This window comes from Myotis daubentonii, chromosome X, assembly GCF_963259705.1.
Source record: "Myotis daubentonii chromosome X, mMyoDau2.1, whole genome shotgun sequence".
Classification (NCBI taxonomy): domain Eukaryota; kingdom Metazoa; phylum Chordata; class Mammalia; order Chiroptera; family Vespertilionidae; genus Myotis; species Myotis daubentonii.
Genome location: NC_081861.1, coordinates 4,552,286 through 4,572,170, shown reverse-complemented (window position 1 = coordinate 4,572,170; position 19,885 = coordinate 4,552,286). Strand labels below are relative to the sequence as shown.

The 19,885-nt window shown below is 42.5% G+C and overlaps 1 protein-coding gene across 1 annotated transcript; it reads left to right on the top strand.

The window, feature by feature from the left end:
- The first annotated feature begins 3,604 nt into the window (after positions 1-3,604).
- Positions 3,605-4,716, top strand: LOC132223929 (receptor-binding cancer antigen expressed on SiSo cells-like). Its single transcript, XM_059678946.1, has one exon. The coding sequence runs from the start codon at positions 3,664-3,666 to the stop codon at positions 4,297-4,299; it is 636 nt and encodes a 211-aa protein (XP_059534929.1). The 5' UTR covers positions 3,605-3,663; the 3' UTR covers positions 4,300-4,716.
- The last annotated feature ends 15,169 nt before the right edge of the window (positions 4,717-19,885 follow it).

The window sequence follows — 19,885 nt, the reverse complement described above, 5'->3', positions numbered from 1 at the left end:
AAGCAAGATCAGTTACATTAATATCAGACTAAAAACACTATGACAAAAAATATTAATTGAGATTGAAATGGCCATTCCATAGTTATTTGATTCACCATGAATGTGTAAAAATTTCAATCTTTCACACAGTTAAATGGTGTAAAATAAATATAAAGAAAAATATATTGTAACAAAACCTAGAGTGGAAAAAAATATTCTCTTTATAGATTACAATCACACTGCTCTTAATTCCCATTCACCCTTCAAGACTCAGCTTTGTAATCATCTGGGAAGCTCTCTGCTTACTTTCTATCTGGATGGTTGGCATCTCTTCTGAATGGCATAATTATAATAGCAAGGAAGTTCCTTTTATTTTAATCTTGAAATTAGGGAGGAAATGGGGATATTGCCTGAATCAGTCACACTTGTTTTGTGTCTGTCTTACTAGAAATAAGGGCAGGGGCAATGACAATGTTGGTCTTGGTCAATGCTGGTTTCCAGTGCTCAGTTTACCTCCCAACCCACAGGGGTGTCCAGTAGCCACTGATGATCAAAGGAATTCATCAGGGATCCTCCCCTTATGGTGTTGCTGCAAAATGATAAATTTTACAGTAATCTATCTGGATCCATATTATTCCTTGAATATAAAGGCAAATATATACTGTAATTTATACTAGAACTAGAGGCCTGGTGCACAAAATTTGTACATGGGGTGGGGGTCCCCCCAGCCTAGCCTGCACCCTCTTCAATCTGGGACCCCTCAGGGGATGTCCAACTGCCGGCAATCAGACATCCCTCTCACAATCCCGGACCTCTGGCTCCTAGTCACTCACCTGTCTGCCTGCCTGGTTGCCCCTAACTGCCCCCTGCTGCCAGCCAGGTTGCCCCCAACTGCCCCCTCCCTGCCAGCCTGGTCACTCCTAACTGCCCCCCACCAGCCTGGTCGCCCCCAACTGCCCCCCTCTGCCTGTCTGGTCTCCCCCAACTGCCCTCCCCCACTGGCCTGGTCTCCCCTCATGGCCCCTCCTCCAGCCTGGTTGCCCCACGCAGCCTGCTTGTTCAGTCATTTGGTCGTCCCTCACTAACCCCCCTAACAGCCTTGTCACCCCACTCAGCCTGTTTGGTTCTCCATTCAGTTGTTTTGGATGTGATGGCCCCTGGCTCTTTATATATATAGATGACTTGTCAAAAGAAAAAAATGTGACACAAATACTGTTTAAATATTTTATTCAACTGTTGTGCATCAGTTAGAAATTTAAGAACAATAAACTCCCTAAACTGAAGCAGGATTAGTTTATACAGGGCCAGAAAAGGGGTAACTGTGGTCAGTCACAGGTTGCAATTTTACTTATCTGTAATTGCTAAAAATTTGTGGCTGGAACTGTTAAGAGACTGTTTCAGTTTTTCATGCCTTTTTCTAAGAATCATTGCTGCAAACTCATGCCTACAGCTTTCAGAACAGTTCTTTGAGAGATATTTTTGTAATCCTTACGGTTTCTCAATGTTTTGGAAAGGAGGAGATTGTGTAGGAAGAAGATAAAAAAGGAAAGAATGCAGAAATTGAAACAAGAAAAACTGGAGTCTGTTTTAATTCTTTTAGAGCCCTTCTTCTTGGCCAAGATGGGATCCTTTCTTCACTGGCCAAATCTGTTGGGAGAAAAAACAAAAGCACAGGATGAATAAGTTTCAAGAATCAAGTTAGGAAGGCCCCATAATGAGTTGGAGGGGCAGTATGTTGTTTGACATGTTGTTCCTTAACCATGCTTACATCATCTGTTTGGACAGGACAGTACTGCCGGTCTTAATTAGACATGACAGAATGAATGTGATTAGTGATACTTCTATCAGGAGATAAAGGAAGACCTGATAAAGGCACTACAAGTAGGACTCCAGGGTGGTTTTTCATTGGTGTCTCTTCCAGTAGACTAAGCCTTTTGTTTGTAAGTCATGCAGGAGCTCAGAAGATGATTCCTTTGAAAAGGAAGCTTGAATCTGTTGGTAATGAGTCCTGTATATGACTTTGGTCCTTTACAGCAGCAATTTTTCACTGGTATGCCATGAGAATTTTTAAAACATGTAATACCTGACTATTCAGTCAGGGGCACTGACCTCTTTTCCCTTAGATCGTCAAATAAAAAAAAAATCACAACAGCCAACACAAAAATAATCATCTGGTGTTAATGAATCAAAATTATACCTATTTTTTCCATTACATTGGCAAAAATTATAATATTTTTGGTGTGCTGCAGAATTTTAGTAATTACTTTGTGTGCCATGAGATGATAAAGGTTGAAAATCGCTGCTTTACAGTATTGAGCCACCTCTGCTTGCAACAAAGTGGAATCTAAAATAAGAGATGCAATGTCCAATTTCATTGACCTGGCTATAACAAGTTCACTAGATGTAAATCCATGTTTGCCAGAGGAGAAGACCAGATGTCCATTAGGGCCAACTGGGGAACCTTAGGCCAAGGTAACTGTAAGTCTTCAGAGAGATTAGCAAGTTTTAATTAATTTTAAAGTACCTCTTTCTGAAGGACATTCAGAAAGCCAAGAGACATAGGAAAACATGCTCAAACTCACTAATCATCCGAGAGATGCAAATCAAAACAACAATGCCGAAACCGGTTTAGCTCAGTGGATAGAGCGTCAGCCTGCGGACTGAAAGGTCCCAGGATAAATTCCGGTTAAGGGCATGTACCTGGGTTGCGGGCACATCCCCAGTGGGAGATGTACAGGAGGCAGCTGATCGATGTTTCTCTCTCATCGATGTTTCTAACTCTCTATCTCCCTTCCTCTCTGTAAAAAATCAATAAAATATATTTTTAAAAAATAAAAACAACAATGAGGTACCATCTCACACCTGTCAGACTGGCAATCATCAACAAATCAACAAACGACAAGTGCTGGAGAGGATGTGGAGAAAAAGGAACACTTGTGCACTGCTGATGGGAATGCAGACTGGTGCAGCCACTATGGAAGACAGTATGGAGTTTCCTCAAAAAACTAAAAATGAAACTCCCATTTGACCCTGTGATCCCACTTCTAGGAATATATCCCAAGAAACCAGAAATACCAATCAGAGAGGATATATGCATCCCTATGTTCATAGCAGCACAATTCACCACAGCTAAGATCTGGAAACAGGCTAAGTGCCCATCAGTAGATGAGTGGATTAGAAAACTGTGGTCCATTTACACGATGGAATACTATGCTGCTCTAAAAAGGAAGGAACTCTTACCATTTGCAACAGCATGGATGGAACTGGAGAGCATTATGCTAAGTGAAATAAGCCAGTCAATGAAGGAAAAATACCACATGATCTCACTCATTTCTGGATAATAGAGACCATTATTAACTTTTGAACAATAATAGATACAGAGGCAGAGCTGCCTCAAACAGATTGCCAAACTGAAGCGGGAAGGCCGGGGAGGGTTGGGGGGCAGGAGAGAGGGGGGTAAGAGATCAACCAAAGGATTTTCCCCGAGGAGGCGACGGCCATGGCAGCTGTGCGGCGGCAAAGGCGCCTGAGAAGGAGCGCGCGCCCGGCTTTGAATGAGCGGGGCTGGGACTGAACCGGCCGAGCGCGAGCTCGAAGAGGCGACCGGCAGCGCGCGGGGCCCGCGGCAGCTCGGAGCCTCCGCCGGGCGGGCGGGAGGGGGAGGGGCAGGTTTTGGTTCCCATCATGGCTATCACACAGTTTCGGTTATTTAAAGTTTGTACCTGCTTAGCGACATTATTCTCCTTCCTAAAGAGATTAATATGCAGATCTGGCAGAGGACGGAAATTAAGTGGAGACCAAATAACTTTGCCAACTACAGTTGATTATTCATCAGTTCCAAAACAGAGAGATATTGAAGAGTGGACTTCCTGGGATGAAGATGCTCCCACAAGTATAAAGATTGAAGGAGGGAATGGGAATGTGGCAACACAACAAAATGCTTTGGAACAACTGGAACCTGACTATTTTAAGGCCATGACACCAACTATAAGGAAAACTCAGAAAAGCATTATTAAGAAGAGAGAACCATTAAATTTTGGCGTCCCAGATGGTAGCACAGGTTTCTCTAGTAGATTAGCAGCTACACAAGATATGCCATTTATTCATCAATCACCTGAATTAGGTGACTTGGATACCTGGCAGGAAAATACCAATGCATGGGAAGAGGAAGATGCAGCCTGGCAAGCAGAAGTTCTGAGGCAGCAGAAGATGGCAGACAGAGAAAAGAGAGCAGCGGAACAGCAAAGAAAGAAAATGGAAAAGGAGACACAGCGGCTAATGAAAAAGGAGCAAAACAAAATTGGTGTGAAACTTTCATAACAAATGTTCTTCAAATGTCATAGTGCCAGTGGGAGAAATATGAAATCCACAACCCAAGCAACATTTGTATGGATCAAAGAGTATTTCCCGAATACAAACACACTGTTTGATTTAATGCATTCATCAGGCCATTCAGGACACTAGGATTCTGTCAAAGTTCCTTGAACTTGTAGTGATTGAGACTCAAAAGAACAAAAAAGACTTATGAGACAATATTTTCTTCAACATGTTCCATTATAAGACAGTTGTTTGCTGTAAGCAAATTATTACAAATGGAATATACCAGTTCCTCTTCAAGCTGGTGTTTCTAGCTGAATAAATGGGTGTAAATAATTTTGTGGTGGAAAGAACTCTGTCGTCTATAATGTTCTTCATTGTGCATAATTATAAAATAAATAATTTTAAATATTAAAAAAAGAGATCAGCTCAGTGGATAGAGCGTCGGCCTGCGGACTGAAAGGTCCAGGGTTCGATTCCGGTCGGGGGCATGTACCTGGGTTTCGGGCATATCCCCAGTAGGAGATGTGCAGGAGGCAGCTGATGGATGTTTCTCTCTCATCGATGTTTCTAACTCTCTATCTCTCTCCCTTCCTCTCTGTAAAAAATCAATAAAATATATTTTTAAAAAAAGAGAGAGATCAACCAAAGGACTTGTATGCATGCATATAAGCATAACCAATGGACATAAGACACTGGGGGGTAGGGGAGGCCAGGGGATTGTCAAGGGCGGGGGAATAAAAAGGACACATATGTAATACCCTTTGTAATACTTTAAGCAATAAAAAAATAAAAATAAAAATAAATTTTAAAAAATAAAGTACTTCTTTCTGTTTTCTCTGAGGATTAAGAATCATGAAGACAGTGTCATTTTTGTCTGACAGGCAATACCTCAAAAAGTTCCTTAATTATGGTCCCAGTAAATTGAATATCTCTGTCAGTAGAGAAATAAGTATGGAATTCCCAAATGACAAAGATAAAATCTACTGGTTTTAGCCACAGTTAAGAGCCTTTGCTTTTTTTTAAATATATTTTTTATTGATTTCTTTACAGAGAGGAAGGGAGAGGGATAGAGAGTTAGAAACATCGATGAGAGAGAAACATCAATCAGCTGCCCCCTGCACACTCCCCACTGGGGACGTGTCCGCAACCAAGGTACTTGCCCTTGACCGGAATCGAACTTGGGACCCTTGAGTACGCAGGCCGATACTCTATCCACCGAGCCAAACTGGCTAGGGCAAGCCTTTGCTTTTTAATAAGGGGAAGCTTTTGACCATTCAAAGAAAAGGCAGAAAACAATAATTATATATTCAAATCCCTATAATGTTATTTGAAGTCCATTTGTAAATATTCTGAAGATCCCTGAGACTACAGGTCCTGGCCATGTCCCATCTTTATAGTTTTCCAGGACTGAGTCTAACAGGTGAACGTTTGCTAGAAACTTGCTCTACCACATGATTAAAATTGTTCACCAATGTTATCTCAGAATAAAGTTTTCTTTGCTGTGATGAGTCATAGTATGAAAATTTTTTCACCAAATTTCATTTCAGGTAGTCTGGGGAAATCAAGCAATTATCTAGGTGTCTTCATAACCCATCTGACTGGAGAGCATATCTAGCTTTCTCCCAATATGTTCAGAATCTTGTGCTTGTAACATCAGATTGCACAAGATTTCATAGAAGTGATCTGGAGTGATCAGATATCATTACTTTGTTGAACTAACTGTATTTAGGTGAAAGCCATTCCATGGAAAAGAGCAAGACACATAGTAAAGCTCAAATTTGCTCACTGTACTTAATGTACCAGTAGCCGTTAAGAAATTCTGTTGTTTTGACAGATACCATGTGGAAATCATGAACACACCAAAGCAAGAGCTGTAGTTTGTGTGTATGTTAACTCTTTTATCCCTTGCTAGCTGCCAGGCTTAAGCCATGCTTATAAGTTTTGCTGACCTGACTTTAGGAAAGGGATTGGATGTTATAATATCTTAGGAAGTAGTGACAGCATAGTCAGCTTGAAAATATTCTTTTTAAAAAAATATATTTTATTGATTTTTTACAGAGAGGAAGGGAGAGGGATAGAGAGTTAGAAACATTGATGAGGGAAAAACATCGATCAGCTGCCTCCTGCACACTCCCCACTGGGGATGTGCCCACAACCAAGGTACATGCCCTTGACCGGAATCGAGCCTGGGACCCTTGAGTCCGCAGGCCAATGCTCTATCCACTGAGCCAAACTGGGTAGGGCTGAAAATATTCTTGTTCAGTCTTAGATATGACCCATCTACAAAAAAATTCTATGTCTGGGTCTTATAGAGTGGTTTCAAGGAGATCAGAGTGAAGCATAGAAAATTCTTCGGTTAAAGTTAAATGATCATGATCTTCTCCCTCCTCTGCTAGAGGGAGTAAGATAGCTAGATTGAGAGGTGTGATGCTTATGTATGGTGATATGAACTGGGAATAGAAGCAGCAATTCACAGGAAGTGAGGCCAATTTAAAACATGGTGGAAAGATTTGAATACATATTTCACCAAAGAAAATATACAGATGGTAAATAACGCATGAAAAGATGGTCAACATCATTAGTCATTAGGAAAATACAATTTAAAACCATGATGAGATAACACGATTCACCTATTCAAGTGTCCACAATTAAAAAGACCAGCTATATACCAAGTGTTGACAAGAATGTAGAAGATCTAGAATTGCTAATGGGAATGTGAAATGGTATAACTACTTTGGAAAACAGTTTGACAATTTCTTTTTTTCCTTTTTTTTTTCCCTTTTGTTAATCCTCACCCAAGGATATTTTTTCCATTGACTGTTACAGAAAGTGGGAGAGGGAGAGACAGAGAGAAACATCGATGCGAGAGAGACACATCAATTGGTTGCCTCCCACATGCTCCCAACCAGGGCCTGGAGGCTGCAACCGAGGTATGTGCCCTTGACTGAAATTGCACGCGGGACCCTTCAGTCCACAGGCCAATACTCTGTCCACTGAGCAAAACCGGCTAGGGCAGCAATTTCTTAAAATGTTTAACAAATACCTACCATATTATCTAGCCATTCTACTCCTAGGTAATTACTCAATATGAAAGGAAATATAGCCACACAAATAAATGTACACATATGTTCAGAGCAGCTTTATTTGGAATAGCCAAAAACTGGAAATAACTCAAATACCAGGTGAACAGATGAATAAGCTGTAGTATATCTATACAATCAAATACTACTCAGCAATAAAAAGTAATGGATTATTAATATACACAACAACATTAATGAACCTTAAAATATGCTAAGTGAAAGAAGTCAGACTTAAAGGACTGCATGATGTATGATTTCATTTATATACGTTTCTAGAAATTGCAAACTAATCCATAGGACAGAAAGCAAGTGACTGGTTGCCCACATAAGAGGCAGGGGAGATAGAAGGGATTACAAAAGCCAACCTGGAGGAGCGCCTCCTGGAAATTTGGACAATGAAATAAACAATTATAGTATTGGATTATAATTCATAGAATAAAATAAATATCCACCTGTTCACAAAAGGTACAACAAAAATCTAAGTTCCCAGAAATATTGAAAATAAAAGAATGGAAAAATTAAATATGGTGAAAATGGTAAATGTTATGTTTTATATTTATATTTAACCACAATAAAAATGGAAAAGGATATTCTGATTTGCTCATGTCAGAAACACTTGGCCCCTTCTTTTGTGCCATTCTTGACTGCTTTTTTTCTCTGACATGCTATATCCAACCCATCAGAAAATACTGTCGGGGGTCTACTTTGAAGATGAGACACTAACAAAAGCAATTCTATATTTATAAGACTTACAAGGTCTCACTCCTATTTTAACCTTGTGTACAGTAAGCGAAAGCATCTATAGCTTCTCTCCGGCACGAGTTCTCCCATGTTTCCTAAGGGAAAAGGAATCATCAAAGACTTTCCCATAAATCTTACATTCCTAGGGTTTCTCCCCAGTATGTATTATCCTGAGCCCTCAGACTGGAGTCTTTTTCCAATTGATTATACTCACAAGGTTTTCCTCCAGTGTAAATCTTCATGTGACTCCTAAGGGATGTAGGAAAACTAGAGGCATTTTCAGCCCAAAATTCATAGAGTTTCTCTCCATTACAAGTTCTCTTCTGCTTTTTAAGGTAAGAGTTTTTGCTGGAGGCTTTTCCACATTAATTTAATTCATAAGATTTTGCTCTACTGTGAATTCTCATGTATGCCTTATGGATATGCTCACGCTAAAGGTCTTTCTACATTGAATACACCCAAATGATTCCTCCCCAATGTGAGTTTTCACATAATTCTTAAGAGAGGGGATATCCCTGAAGCCTTTCCCAAAGTTATTACATTCAGAGGCCTTCACTCTGATGTGTATTCGCCTATGTTAAGGTTAGCCCTCATGTTAAAAATTTCAGAATATTGTATTCATTGGGTTTCTCTCCAGAATAGTCTCCCCTGTTGATGAAGAGATGAGTGATGACTGGACAAAGTTTTCTATTCATTACCATCATAGAAATTATCTCCTTCGGTTATATATCTGATAGACATTATAATCTATATATATGGTATATAAGGCTAATATGCAAAGTGCCCCCTCAGGAGTTCAACTGGGAGACAGGGAGTTTGATCACTCACTATGACATGTACTGACCACCAGGGGGTGGTGTGGAACAAAGAAAGGCCCAGGCCGGCAGCTGGAAGGCCTCCCTCGATCGACCCTGATTCCCCACCAGGAGTAGGGACCCTACCCATGCACGAATTTTGTGCATTGGGCCTCTAGTCTTTAATAATTTATTGTGTATGCATATGGTTCCTGCCTTAAGATTTTTTTTTCAGGAAAAAAGGAAGGAGGGAGAACCAAGATGGCGGCATAGGTTAACGCCGGAGTTTGCTGCTTTGAACAACTACTTCAAAAGTGAAACTAAAACATGGAACGGACATCACCCAGAACCACAGGAACGCTGGCTGAGTGGAAGTCCTACAACTAGGAGGAAAGAGAAACGCACACGGACACTCAGAGGAGGCGCAGTGGTGAAGTCAAATTCTGAGGTGCGGAGTGCACAGAGCGGGCTGGCGGCGGAGGGCGCGGTTGTTGTTTTCAATCGGGAGGGAGTCGCAGACTCTGAGCACCAGATCCGGGCGAGTCTTTAGGGACCCAGACTCAAACGGGAGAAGCGGGACTGTCTGGCTTCGGTCAGAGCGAGTGCAGCTTTCTCTCCGAGCTTTGCAGCGGGTGCTGGGACTCAGAGAGGCAGAGCCCCTGGGGACAGGACTGAGAGCCGCCATAACTGCTCTCTCCGGCCCACCCTGTTGATCCTGTGCGACCCGCCCCGCCCAAGCCCTGCACAGAGGCATTTGCCGGATAGCCTCAGGCAAAGGCTAGATTAGCACCTCCCTAGAGGACAGAAGTTCTCTCACTGCTGACACAGCTGATTCTCATAGCCACTTGGCCTGGAGGTCAAACCCTCCCTGGAATTAGCTACAACAATCAAGATTTAACTATAAGACTTCGAACAAAGACCACTAGGGGGTACACCAAGGAAGCATAACAAAATGCGGAGACAAAGAAACAGGACAAAATTGTCAATGGAAGATATAGAGTTCAGAACCACACTTTTAAGGTCTCTCAAGAACTGTTTAGAAGCTGTCGATAAACTTAATGAGATCTACACGAAAACTAATAAGACCCTCGATCTTATATTGGGGAACCAACGAGAAATTAAGCATACACGGACTGAAATAACGAATATTATACAGACGCCCGACAGCAGACCAGAGGAGCGCAAGAATCAAGTCAATGATTTAAATGCGAGGAAGCAAAAAACATCCAACGGGAAAAGCAAAATGAAAAAAGAATCCAAAAATGCGAGGATAGTGTAAGGAGCCTCTGGGACAGCTTCAAGCGTACCAACATCAGAATTATAGGGGTGCCAGAAGATGAGAGAGAGCAAGATATTGAAAACCTATTTGAAGAAATAATGACAGAAAACTTCCCCCACCTGGTGAAAGAAATGGACTTACAGGTCCAAGAAGCGCGGAGAACCCCAAACAAAAGGAATCCAAAAAGGACCACACCAAGACACATCATAATTAAAATGCCAAGAGCAAAAGATAAAGAAAGAATCTTAAAAACAGCAAGAGAAAGAAACTCAGTTACCTACAAGGGAATACCCATACGACTGTCAGCTGATTTCTCAACAGAAACTTTGCAGGCCAGAAGGGAGTGGCAAGAAATATTCAAAGTGATGAATACCAAAAACCTATAACCAAGATTACTTTATCCAGCAAAGCTATCATTCAGAATTGAAGGTCAGATAAAGAGCTTCACAGATAAGATAAAGCTAAAGGAGTTCATCACCACCAAACCAGGATTATATGAAATGCTGAAAGATATCCTTTAAGAAGAGGAAGAGGAAGAAAAAGGTAAAGATACACATTATGAACAACAAATATGCATCTATCAACAAGTGAATCTAAGAATCAAGTGAATTAATAATCTGATGAACAGAATGAACTGTTGATTATAATAGAATCAGGGACATAGAAAGGGAATGGACTGACTATTCTTGGGGGGGAAAGGGGTGTGGGAGATGTGGGAAGAGACTGGACAAAAATCGTGCACCTATGGATGAGGACAGTGGGTGGGGAGTGAGGGTGGAGGGTGGGGCGGGAACTGGGAGGAGGGGAGTTATGGGGGGAAAAAAAAAGAGGAACAAATGTAATAATCTGAACAATAAAGATTTAATTAAAAAAAAAAGATTTTTTTTTCAAGTTGAAATGGTAACTCTTCTGCAATAAGGCTCTATCATGCAGAGATTTTTTGGTAATTTTTAAAGCTGAATTATTTTATAAAGGCTTAATATCAGATTCAAGTTAATGAAAATATTTATAAATAAATTTCTAGCGAACAACATCATGTTTTGAGCTATTATGATATTCATAGTATCTTTCCTAAGACACTGCTTTCTCCCAAGTGAATTCCAGTTACCTAATGGCTTTTCTAGTTCTTAGATAGTGCGTTCGTTTCCTGTTGCCTCTTTAACAAGTTACCATAAACTTGGTGCCTTAAAACAATACATTTTTTAAATCTTATAGATCTGGAGGTCATAAGTCTGAAATAAGTTTCACTGGCTAAAATCAAGGTGTTGGCAGGGCTAGTTCTTTCTGGAGGCTCTGAGGGGAAGAATCTGTTTGTTTGTTTTTTGCCTTTTCCAACTTGTCATAGATGCCTGTATTCCTTGGCTGAGGGCCCTTTCTCCATCTTCAAAGTGGCTTTTGTCATCACATCACTGTCTCCACTTCTGTGATCAAATCTCCCTCAGCTTCTCCACTTAGAAGGACACTAGTGATTACACCTGGAGAATCCAGCATAACCTCCCCATCTCAAGATCCTGAACTTAACCACATCTGCACAATCCCTTTTTGCCATATAAGTGAACATTACAGAGAATGTAATGTAACTTCTCCCCATCTCCCAACCCGGCAGCACAGCCTTTCTTTCCCAAAGACGTTTTCCCCAGAGATTACAACCTGGACATCATTAGGGACCACTACTCAGCCTGTCACACATAGCTTTTCTAATTCAGGGCCTTTCCAATATTGAGGCCACAGTATCATCCCTTGTGACTTTTACCATGTCCAGATAACTGCATAGCTGCTCCCTAAATATGTCCTGCTGAGAAGTTGACCATGGGTGTTTCAGTAAACTCCCCACCTGGAAGAAATATGATAAATATTAAAAATGTGGAGCCCGGCTGGCATGTTCAGTGGTTAAGTATCAACCTATGAACCAGGAGATTGTGGTTCCATTCCCAATCAGAGCACATGTCTGGGTTGTGGGCTCGATCCCCAGTGTGGGGCATGCAGGAGGCAGCTGATCAATGATTCTCTCTCATCATTGATGTTTCTAGCTCTCTACCTCTCCCTTCCTCTCTGAAATCAATTATATATATTTTAATGTGGAGAACGCCTGGCCAGAGTGACTCAGTTGGTTGAGTGTTGTCCCATGCACCAAAAAGTTGCTGGTTCAATTCCCAATTCCGGGTCAGGGTACATACCTGGATTGCAGGCTTGATCCCTAGTCAGGGAGGGTACTGGAAACCAATCAATGTTTCTTCCTCACATCTATGTTTCTCTCTCTCTCTCTCTCTCTCTCTCTCTCTCTCTCTCTCTCTCTCTCTCCATGTTCTCCAATGAGGATTTAAAAAACAATTTTATGTGGAGGAAGAAATGCCAGAATAAAGTCATCATGGGTGTCAAAGGGTCCAAACTTCTACCTACCTCCTAACCTGGCAGCACAGTCTTTGCTTTCCCCAAAGATGTTTTCCCTTCCAGAATTTCAACAGTTCCCAAGAGGTTTCCCACTTACCAGGTGGATCTGCCCTGAGAACCTTCCCTCCTTCAGGGCCTGGGGAAAACACCAAACAGACCCCTCAGTCTCTCTCTTTCATCACCTTCCACCTGGCCTGGGCAGAAAAGGGCAACTCCTAACAACCACTGTGTTAACCACTGGTACAACAGCTTCCTGGTGCCTCAGTTTCCCATCTGTAAAATGGGTACCCATGGCCATTGGTGGGATTCTTTGGAATGTCAAGGGGCAGAGGTATACAGCACAAGCCACAGCAGAAACTGCTTTTTATGCATTTTTTACCAGGACCACTTTGGAAACAGGCGTATTTCCTCCTGTTGGTTTTAATGAGTGGCAGGCAATATTGCATCACATGCTACACAGTTCAAGGTGAGAATTTTCTAATAAACCTTTCTTTAAAAATGAAGAATCTTGAGCCATAACCCAGACCTCCTGGATAAAAATGAGCATTATCCTAAACAAGATCCTCAGGAATTTCAGGTACATGGTTAACTTGCACAAGCACTAGGGGGGAACTCCACCTAGCAAATGAATTGTTCCTGTCCATTCAGATTTCCTGTAGCTCCTCCTGCTGGCCAAACACCCATGTTTCAAGCCTCAAATGTCTGTATTCAGGCCATTACTTCTATTTATTAAATCCATCCAGCTATCTACTAGTATACAGAACTTGCTACATAAAGGTACTAAGGCTTCATCAGTGAGGAGTCACAATATAGCACATATGGAGAACTTACATTCTACTGGTGGAAGTCAGAAATTGAACTAATAATCAGTTATATACCAGGTGGTGTTAAGTTGTATTGGAAAAACAAAGCAGGCTGAGAAAGTATGAGGTGACAAAGACATGCACACATCCAAGAGTATTTGTATTGAGAGGCAAGACTGATTCTGAGTCAGATAGGAGAAATAAATAATTATCTTTCTGAGAAGAAAGATAAATAACCATTTTACAGAGCATTATCAATTGAAACCTTGCTTGCTCAAAAAATTGTTATTGAAATCCCAAAGCATTAGAAAGAATTAGAATGTCCTGGCTTTGCAAAATCTCAGGAAATATTGCTGATATTGATTTACTTCAACTTACCCTAACTAGGAGGTGCTGGAAGTCAAATAGTTCTTGGCCCTCTCCACCTGCAGAGGGCAGGAGTTGGGTCTCCTCCCAAGATGGAGAGAGGTAGGACAATGAGTATCTAAAGAGCCCCCATAACAAAAATACTTTATACTGTCACCCGCCCCTACCTGTACTCCAGTCTAATCAGAAAAACTATCAGAAAAAAAAAACCCAGATTGGGGGACATTCTATAGGTTGCCTGGCTAATACTCCTTAAGACTGTCAAGATGCCAAAACCGGTTTGGCTCAGTGGATAGAGCATCGGCCTGTGGACTGAAAGGTCCCAGGTTCGATTCCGGTCAAGGGCATGTACTTGGGTTGCAGGCACATCCCCAGTAGGAGATGTGCAGAAGGCAGCTGATTGATGTTTCTCTCTCATCGATGTTTCTAACTCTCTCTCTCCCTTCCTCTCTGTAAAAAATCAATAAAATATATTTAAAAAAAAATAAATTAAAAAAAAAAAAAAAAAGACTGTCAAGATCATTAAAAACAAGGAGGGAGGGAGAAATTGTTGCAGACAATAGGAGACTGGTAACTAAATGAGGCATGACACCTAAATGCAATGTGATACCTACATTGGATTCTAGACCCGAAAAATAGCATTAATGGGGAAAAAAAAAACCTGGTGAAATTAAAATAAAGTTTGGAATTTTAGTTAATAACAATATATTACTGTTGGTTTCTTCATTTTGACTAAGACACTATAACCGTGAGAATTATAACCCACCCCACCATTTATTCACATAAACATTGTTTCTGTAAATGCTGATGATTCTCTTCCAGGAATGGATTAAGCCGTTTGGAAGACATTAAGCTGTCTGACATCACAGAGAGATTTTCATACAGACCCTGGGAAACTGAAGGACTTGTTACAAGAAGGAGAGCAGGCCCTGAAGATAAGGCAGCCTTGAGCCCAGATCAAGGACAGAACCTATCTGAAGGGATAGAGCGTTCAGGGCTAATCTTTGAAGCATTCCAGGGCTAATTTTTGCAAGGGCAATGAAAGAAGGCAGACCTTGGGAACTCACTAACTTTGGATTTTTTCCCATCCACTAACCCTATATAAGAATTTTTTAAAAACAATTATATAAAGACGTTCATTATTCATCACATATTCCTTTCTTTTTAAAAAAAATATATTTTTTATTGATTTTTTACAGAGAGGAGGGTAGAGGGATAGAGTTAGAAACATTGATCAGCAGCCTCCTGCACACTCCCTACTGGGGATATGCCCACAACCAAGGTACATGTCCTTGACCAGAATTGAACCTGGGACCCTTCAGTCTGCAGGCCGATGCTCTATCCACTGAGCCAAACCGGTTAGGGCCCTATATAAGAATTTGTTTGATGCCCAGCTGGTGTGACTCAGTGGTTGAGTGTTGACCTATGAATTAGGAGGTCACGGTTTGATTCCCAGTCAGGGCATATGCCCAGGTTGTGAGCTCGATCCCCAATAGGGGATATGCAGGAGGCAGCCAATCAATGATTCTCTCTCATCATTGATGTTTCTCCCTCTCTCTCTTCCTTCCTCTCTGAAATCAATAAAAAATATGTTTTGTTTTTTTTTAAAAAGAAACTAAACATCACAGGGATCTACTATTTGAGCAAACATCTGATTATGTCAATGCATTAATCACAGATGCCCATGGAAAGGAGGCAATATTTCATCTGCTATGAGGAATATTAAAGGAAAAAAAGGATTTTTTTTCCCTAGAAGTGAGAAAAGAATGTTAAACAGAAGTAACATATGAAAAAAACCAACAACAAAGAAACTAGTCCCTTAAATAAAGGCACCATTAATAAGAGAGAGTAATAATATACTCATTTATTAAAGCTTTAAACTATTATCTTCCATTGTTTGGAATAATGCAATATCACTTAATTCTTATGCATCACAATCATCACATATACAGTATATATGAATATATATAAAATACAGACACTGCATGGTGACTTTATTTTTGGAACAAAACAAGAGGCAGGGTAACAGCATATATAAGTCATTCATATTTAAACTGTTTATACTGGCATAAATTTTCATTAAGCATACTAACATTTTTATTTTTTTTAATGTATTTTATTGGTTTTTACAGAGAGGAAGGGAGAAGGATAGAGAGTTAGAAACATCGATGAGAGAGAAACATCGATCAGCTGCCTCCTGCACACCTTCCACTGGAGATGTGCCCGCAACCCAGGTACATGCCCTTGACCGGAATCAAACCCTGGACCTTTCAGTCCGCAGGCCGACGCTCTATCCACTGAGCCAAACCAGTTAGGGCAACATTTTTAAATAATGCAATCAAAAATCTACTTGCAAGAAGGGAAATACTTTTTTGTTGTTGTTAGCCCACCATTTTTATTGAGCACCCACTGTGCTCTGTACCTTGGGAACACAGAGGTGTACTCAGCCCTGGCCTTGCCCACTGGGAGCTTACAGTCCAGCCAGCTGGGCCCAGGGAGGCACATAGGACAGGACACCTTGCTGGGGCCTCACCCTGTTGTCTTAACAGTGACTTCTTTAGTAACACCCACAGCTTCTCACGTGGTGCCACCCAAATAAGTGCCCAGGTCATCATGGGTTTAGTGACACCCTCTCCCTCCATCAGCTCTGTCTTCTTGCCCCTAGCACCCTGGTCCCTCGCACAGGCTCTTAGACTACCAGTGATGGCGAACCTTTTGAGCTCGGCGTGTCAGCATTTTGAAAAACCCTAATTTAACTCTGGTGCCGTGTCACATAGAAATTTTTTGATATGTGCAACCATAGTAAAACAAAGATTTATATTTTTGATATTTATTTTATATATTTAAATGCCATTTAACAAAGAAAAATCAACCAAAAAAATGAGTTCGAGTGTCACCTCTGACACACGTGTCATAGGTTCGCCATCACTGGACTAGGCACTGGGGGGAGGACTCCCACCTTGGAGAGGATGCTCAGCAAATCCTCATGAAATGGTGGGAACATGAATGACAGTGGGGCTCTCGCCCTGTCTTGGGCACCCACTCCTGGGATCCGTGGACTCCTCCCTGAATCTTTGCAGGCTCTTCCTACTTTCATGGGGAAGAAAAAAAATCTTAAGAACAAGTTGCTTTCAGTAACCAAACCTGAAGAGCAACAAGAAGCAGTTTTCAAGAGAAATGAGGAAAGGTGTTTCCTGGTCCTTAATCTGCTGTCATGCCTTGATTTTTCTGCTGCTGTGACATGGGCCGTGCTCACCTCCCATTGGCACTGTCTCTGCGTTGGGCCTCCTCGAGGCCACTGGGCACCCTCATTCTTGCCCCACCCCTTCCTCACACCTGGCACATAAACCAGATTCGATTAATGCTCGGGGAAATAAATCTTCCCCAAGCCCACCTAGTGAAGCGCCCATCCCTAACAGCACGGAGCTCTAGCTGCATCCAGTCCTTATAAGTGGAGGCTTTGGAGAGTAGAGCCCAGGAGTGGAGGCGATGGCTCCCTGGCCTGCAGAGCCCTCAGGTCATTGCTTCTCTCTGCCCAGAGGTTCCCAGGCAGAGCTGGCAAGGAGACAGGCCAAGGAGGGCTGGGAAGGCAGTGACCAGTCAGAGCAGATGACTGCACCTGGCTCAGGTGAACTCTCAATGCTGAGACAGGTGTGTTGGCTGCCTGGGCCTCTGGGGCTGTCCCATGCCTAGAGCTACTTCCACCAGTGGGGGTGGGGGACTTCACTCTCCTCTGTAGTCACCCACCCCTTCTCCTCCATCACAGACACCCTCAAGTTGGGGGTGAGACAGGGCTTCTTCCCTTATTTCCTCAAGCTGAGCTCCCCTGGCCTTCAGTCAGCCACACAGATCACAAACATCCGGGCTACTCCCTGGCTGTGGGTTCTGAGCTGGGTGCCCAAGACAAGGCGGGAGCCCCACTGTTGGTCATGTTCCCACCATTTCATGAGGATTTGCTGTGGTAGGAACAGCAGTTGCCACCAAAGCTTCCTCAGTCCCCAGGGGCAGTCAACAGGGCCCATGGACCAGCCAGGGGCCTCCCAGGGCCATCAGAGGCACAGACATCGAGGGTAGGGGGAGCTGGGGGCAGAGGGGGAGGTGGATGGCGGGGAGGGCAAAGGTGGGCTGCCGGGAGTCCCGCAGTGCACCCGCCACAGGTGCTCCAACTGGCGAGAGCTCAGGGTGGGCTCCAGGGCATGGTGGGTGGGCAGTATGTGCGTCAAGTGCTGCCACCAGGCAGAACACAGGTTGCTCCTGTAGGAAGTGCACGGTCACTTCCAGGATGTCCGCCTTCTAGCTTCTAGTACCTGGGGCTCTCCCTGTCCAGCATCGGCAGGATGAGCCCCTTGAGCTGCCTCAGGCTCTCATTGATGCACTTCTCCAGCAGCAGGTCCAGGCTGACACCAGCAGCAGGTGCAAGTGGTGCCTGCTGCCCTGATTATCCCTCAGGAGCAGGGGGAGGTGGAAAAGACGGTGCCAAGTGATCGGGGCCAGCGCTGGGCACTGGCAGCAGGTGTGAGTGGTGACTCTGGTGCCAACTGCAGGTGCGAGCAGCGCCGCCCCCAGAAATGGGTGCAAACTGTGACTCCAGTACTGGCAGCAGGTGCAAGCAGGGCCATCACTGGCAGCGGGTACGAGAGGCAGCTGCCGGCCCGATCACGCCCCTCAGGAGCAGGGGGAGGTGGAGAAGCCCTGAGGGGCAATCGGCAATCGGGGATGGCAGCCACCACTCGCACCTGCTAACAGCGCTGAGCGATTGGGGCCAGCGCTGGTGTGAGTGCCTGGCGGGCTGTGGCACACAGGAGCATAGAATTTTCAGTAACCATCAGAGGCTCGCCACAATGACAGCAAAGGGCGTCCCACCTTGGTCTGGTACCTCTGCTCACCTGATCCACCATCCCGCCACAGCCAATGCCCACCATGTTCCATGCTCTGCCGCCTGCTGCTGACACCCACCATGCTCTGCGTGCGTCCCCTGGTGCTCAGTGAACATCAGAGCGACCGCTTGTTTGGTTGTTCCATTCAATCTATTTGCATATTAGGGTTTTATATAGAGAGATTATTGATAGTATTACAGATATCTCCCAACCCCCCTTTGCCCCCTCTCCCAACCCTTACCCTCCCCCCTGCCCCCCAACTATGCATATAAGTTCTTTGGTTTATTTCTTCTCGCCCCCCCACTCCCACATTGAGGCATGTCAGTCTGTTCAATGCCTCCCTGGTTCAGGTCTTATTTTGTTGGTCCATTCATTTTGTTCATTAGATTCCACAAATAAGTGAGATCATGTGATCTTTGTCTTCCTCAGTTTGGTTTATTTCACTTAGCATAATATTTTTCAGGTCTAATAACATTTTATTAAAATTTAATGAAGGCAAAATACATTCCTAGAGAACCAGAGACAGAATTTTTTGCTGGGTAACCTGGTTTACAAAAAATATTAAAAAGTTTTAGAATTTTAGAATTTTATTTTTGTTTTGGGTTGTTTTTTTTTTAGAATTTTATTTTTAAGACTTTATTCTTTTCAGGCCGTGTTGTTAGGTACATACAGGTCCTGGATCATAAGTTTCTGATGCACTGTTCATGTTCTGTTGTAATGACATACCTTTATTAATTAGAGCCATCCATTATTAATAGATATTTCAGTTATTTCTAATGTTTTGCTGTTATACAAAATGCTGCCATGCATGTTCTGGTAATACTTTGACACATAATGGTGCTAATATGTTTTATTGAGTTGTACACTTGAAACCTGTATGATTTTGTGAACCAATCTCACCTCAATAAATTAAATTTAAAAAAACATATACACAGGCCATCCAAAAGCTGGAATGCTATTGTCATTATATGTCATAATGTCAACATGATATGTCAACAATTATCCTGTGGTCTTGAAAGAAAGTAAATGTGGTCAAATATTAACAACCAGTCTAAATGAAGGTTGTATGGGTGTTCACTGCCAATTTTTCTGTAGGTTTGAAATGTAAAAATTGTTCCTGTGAAAAAGGGTATTAACATTTATTATTTTTATGTAACAGGGAGAACAGAGTTCTGGTGAGCTGGAGAAGGGTCTAAGTCTATTAACTTGCATTTCACAAAAACAATTTTTACTTAAAAAAATTCTTTATTCTCTT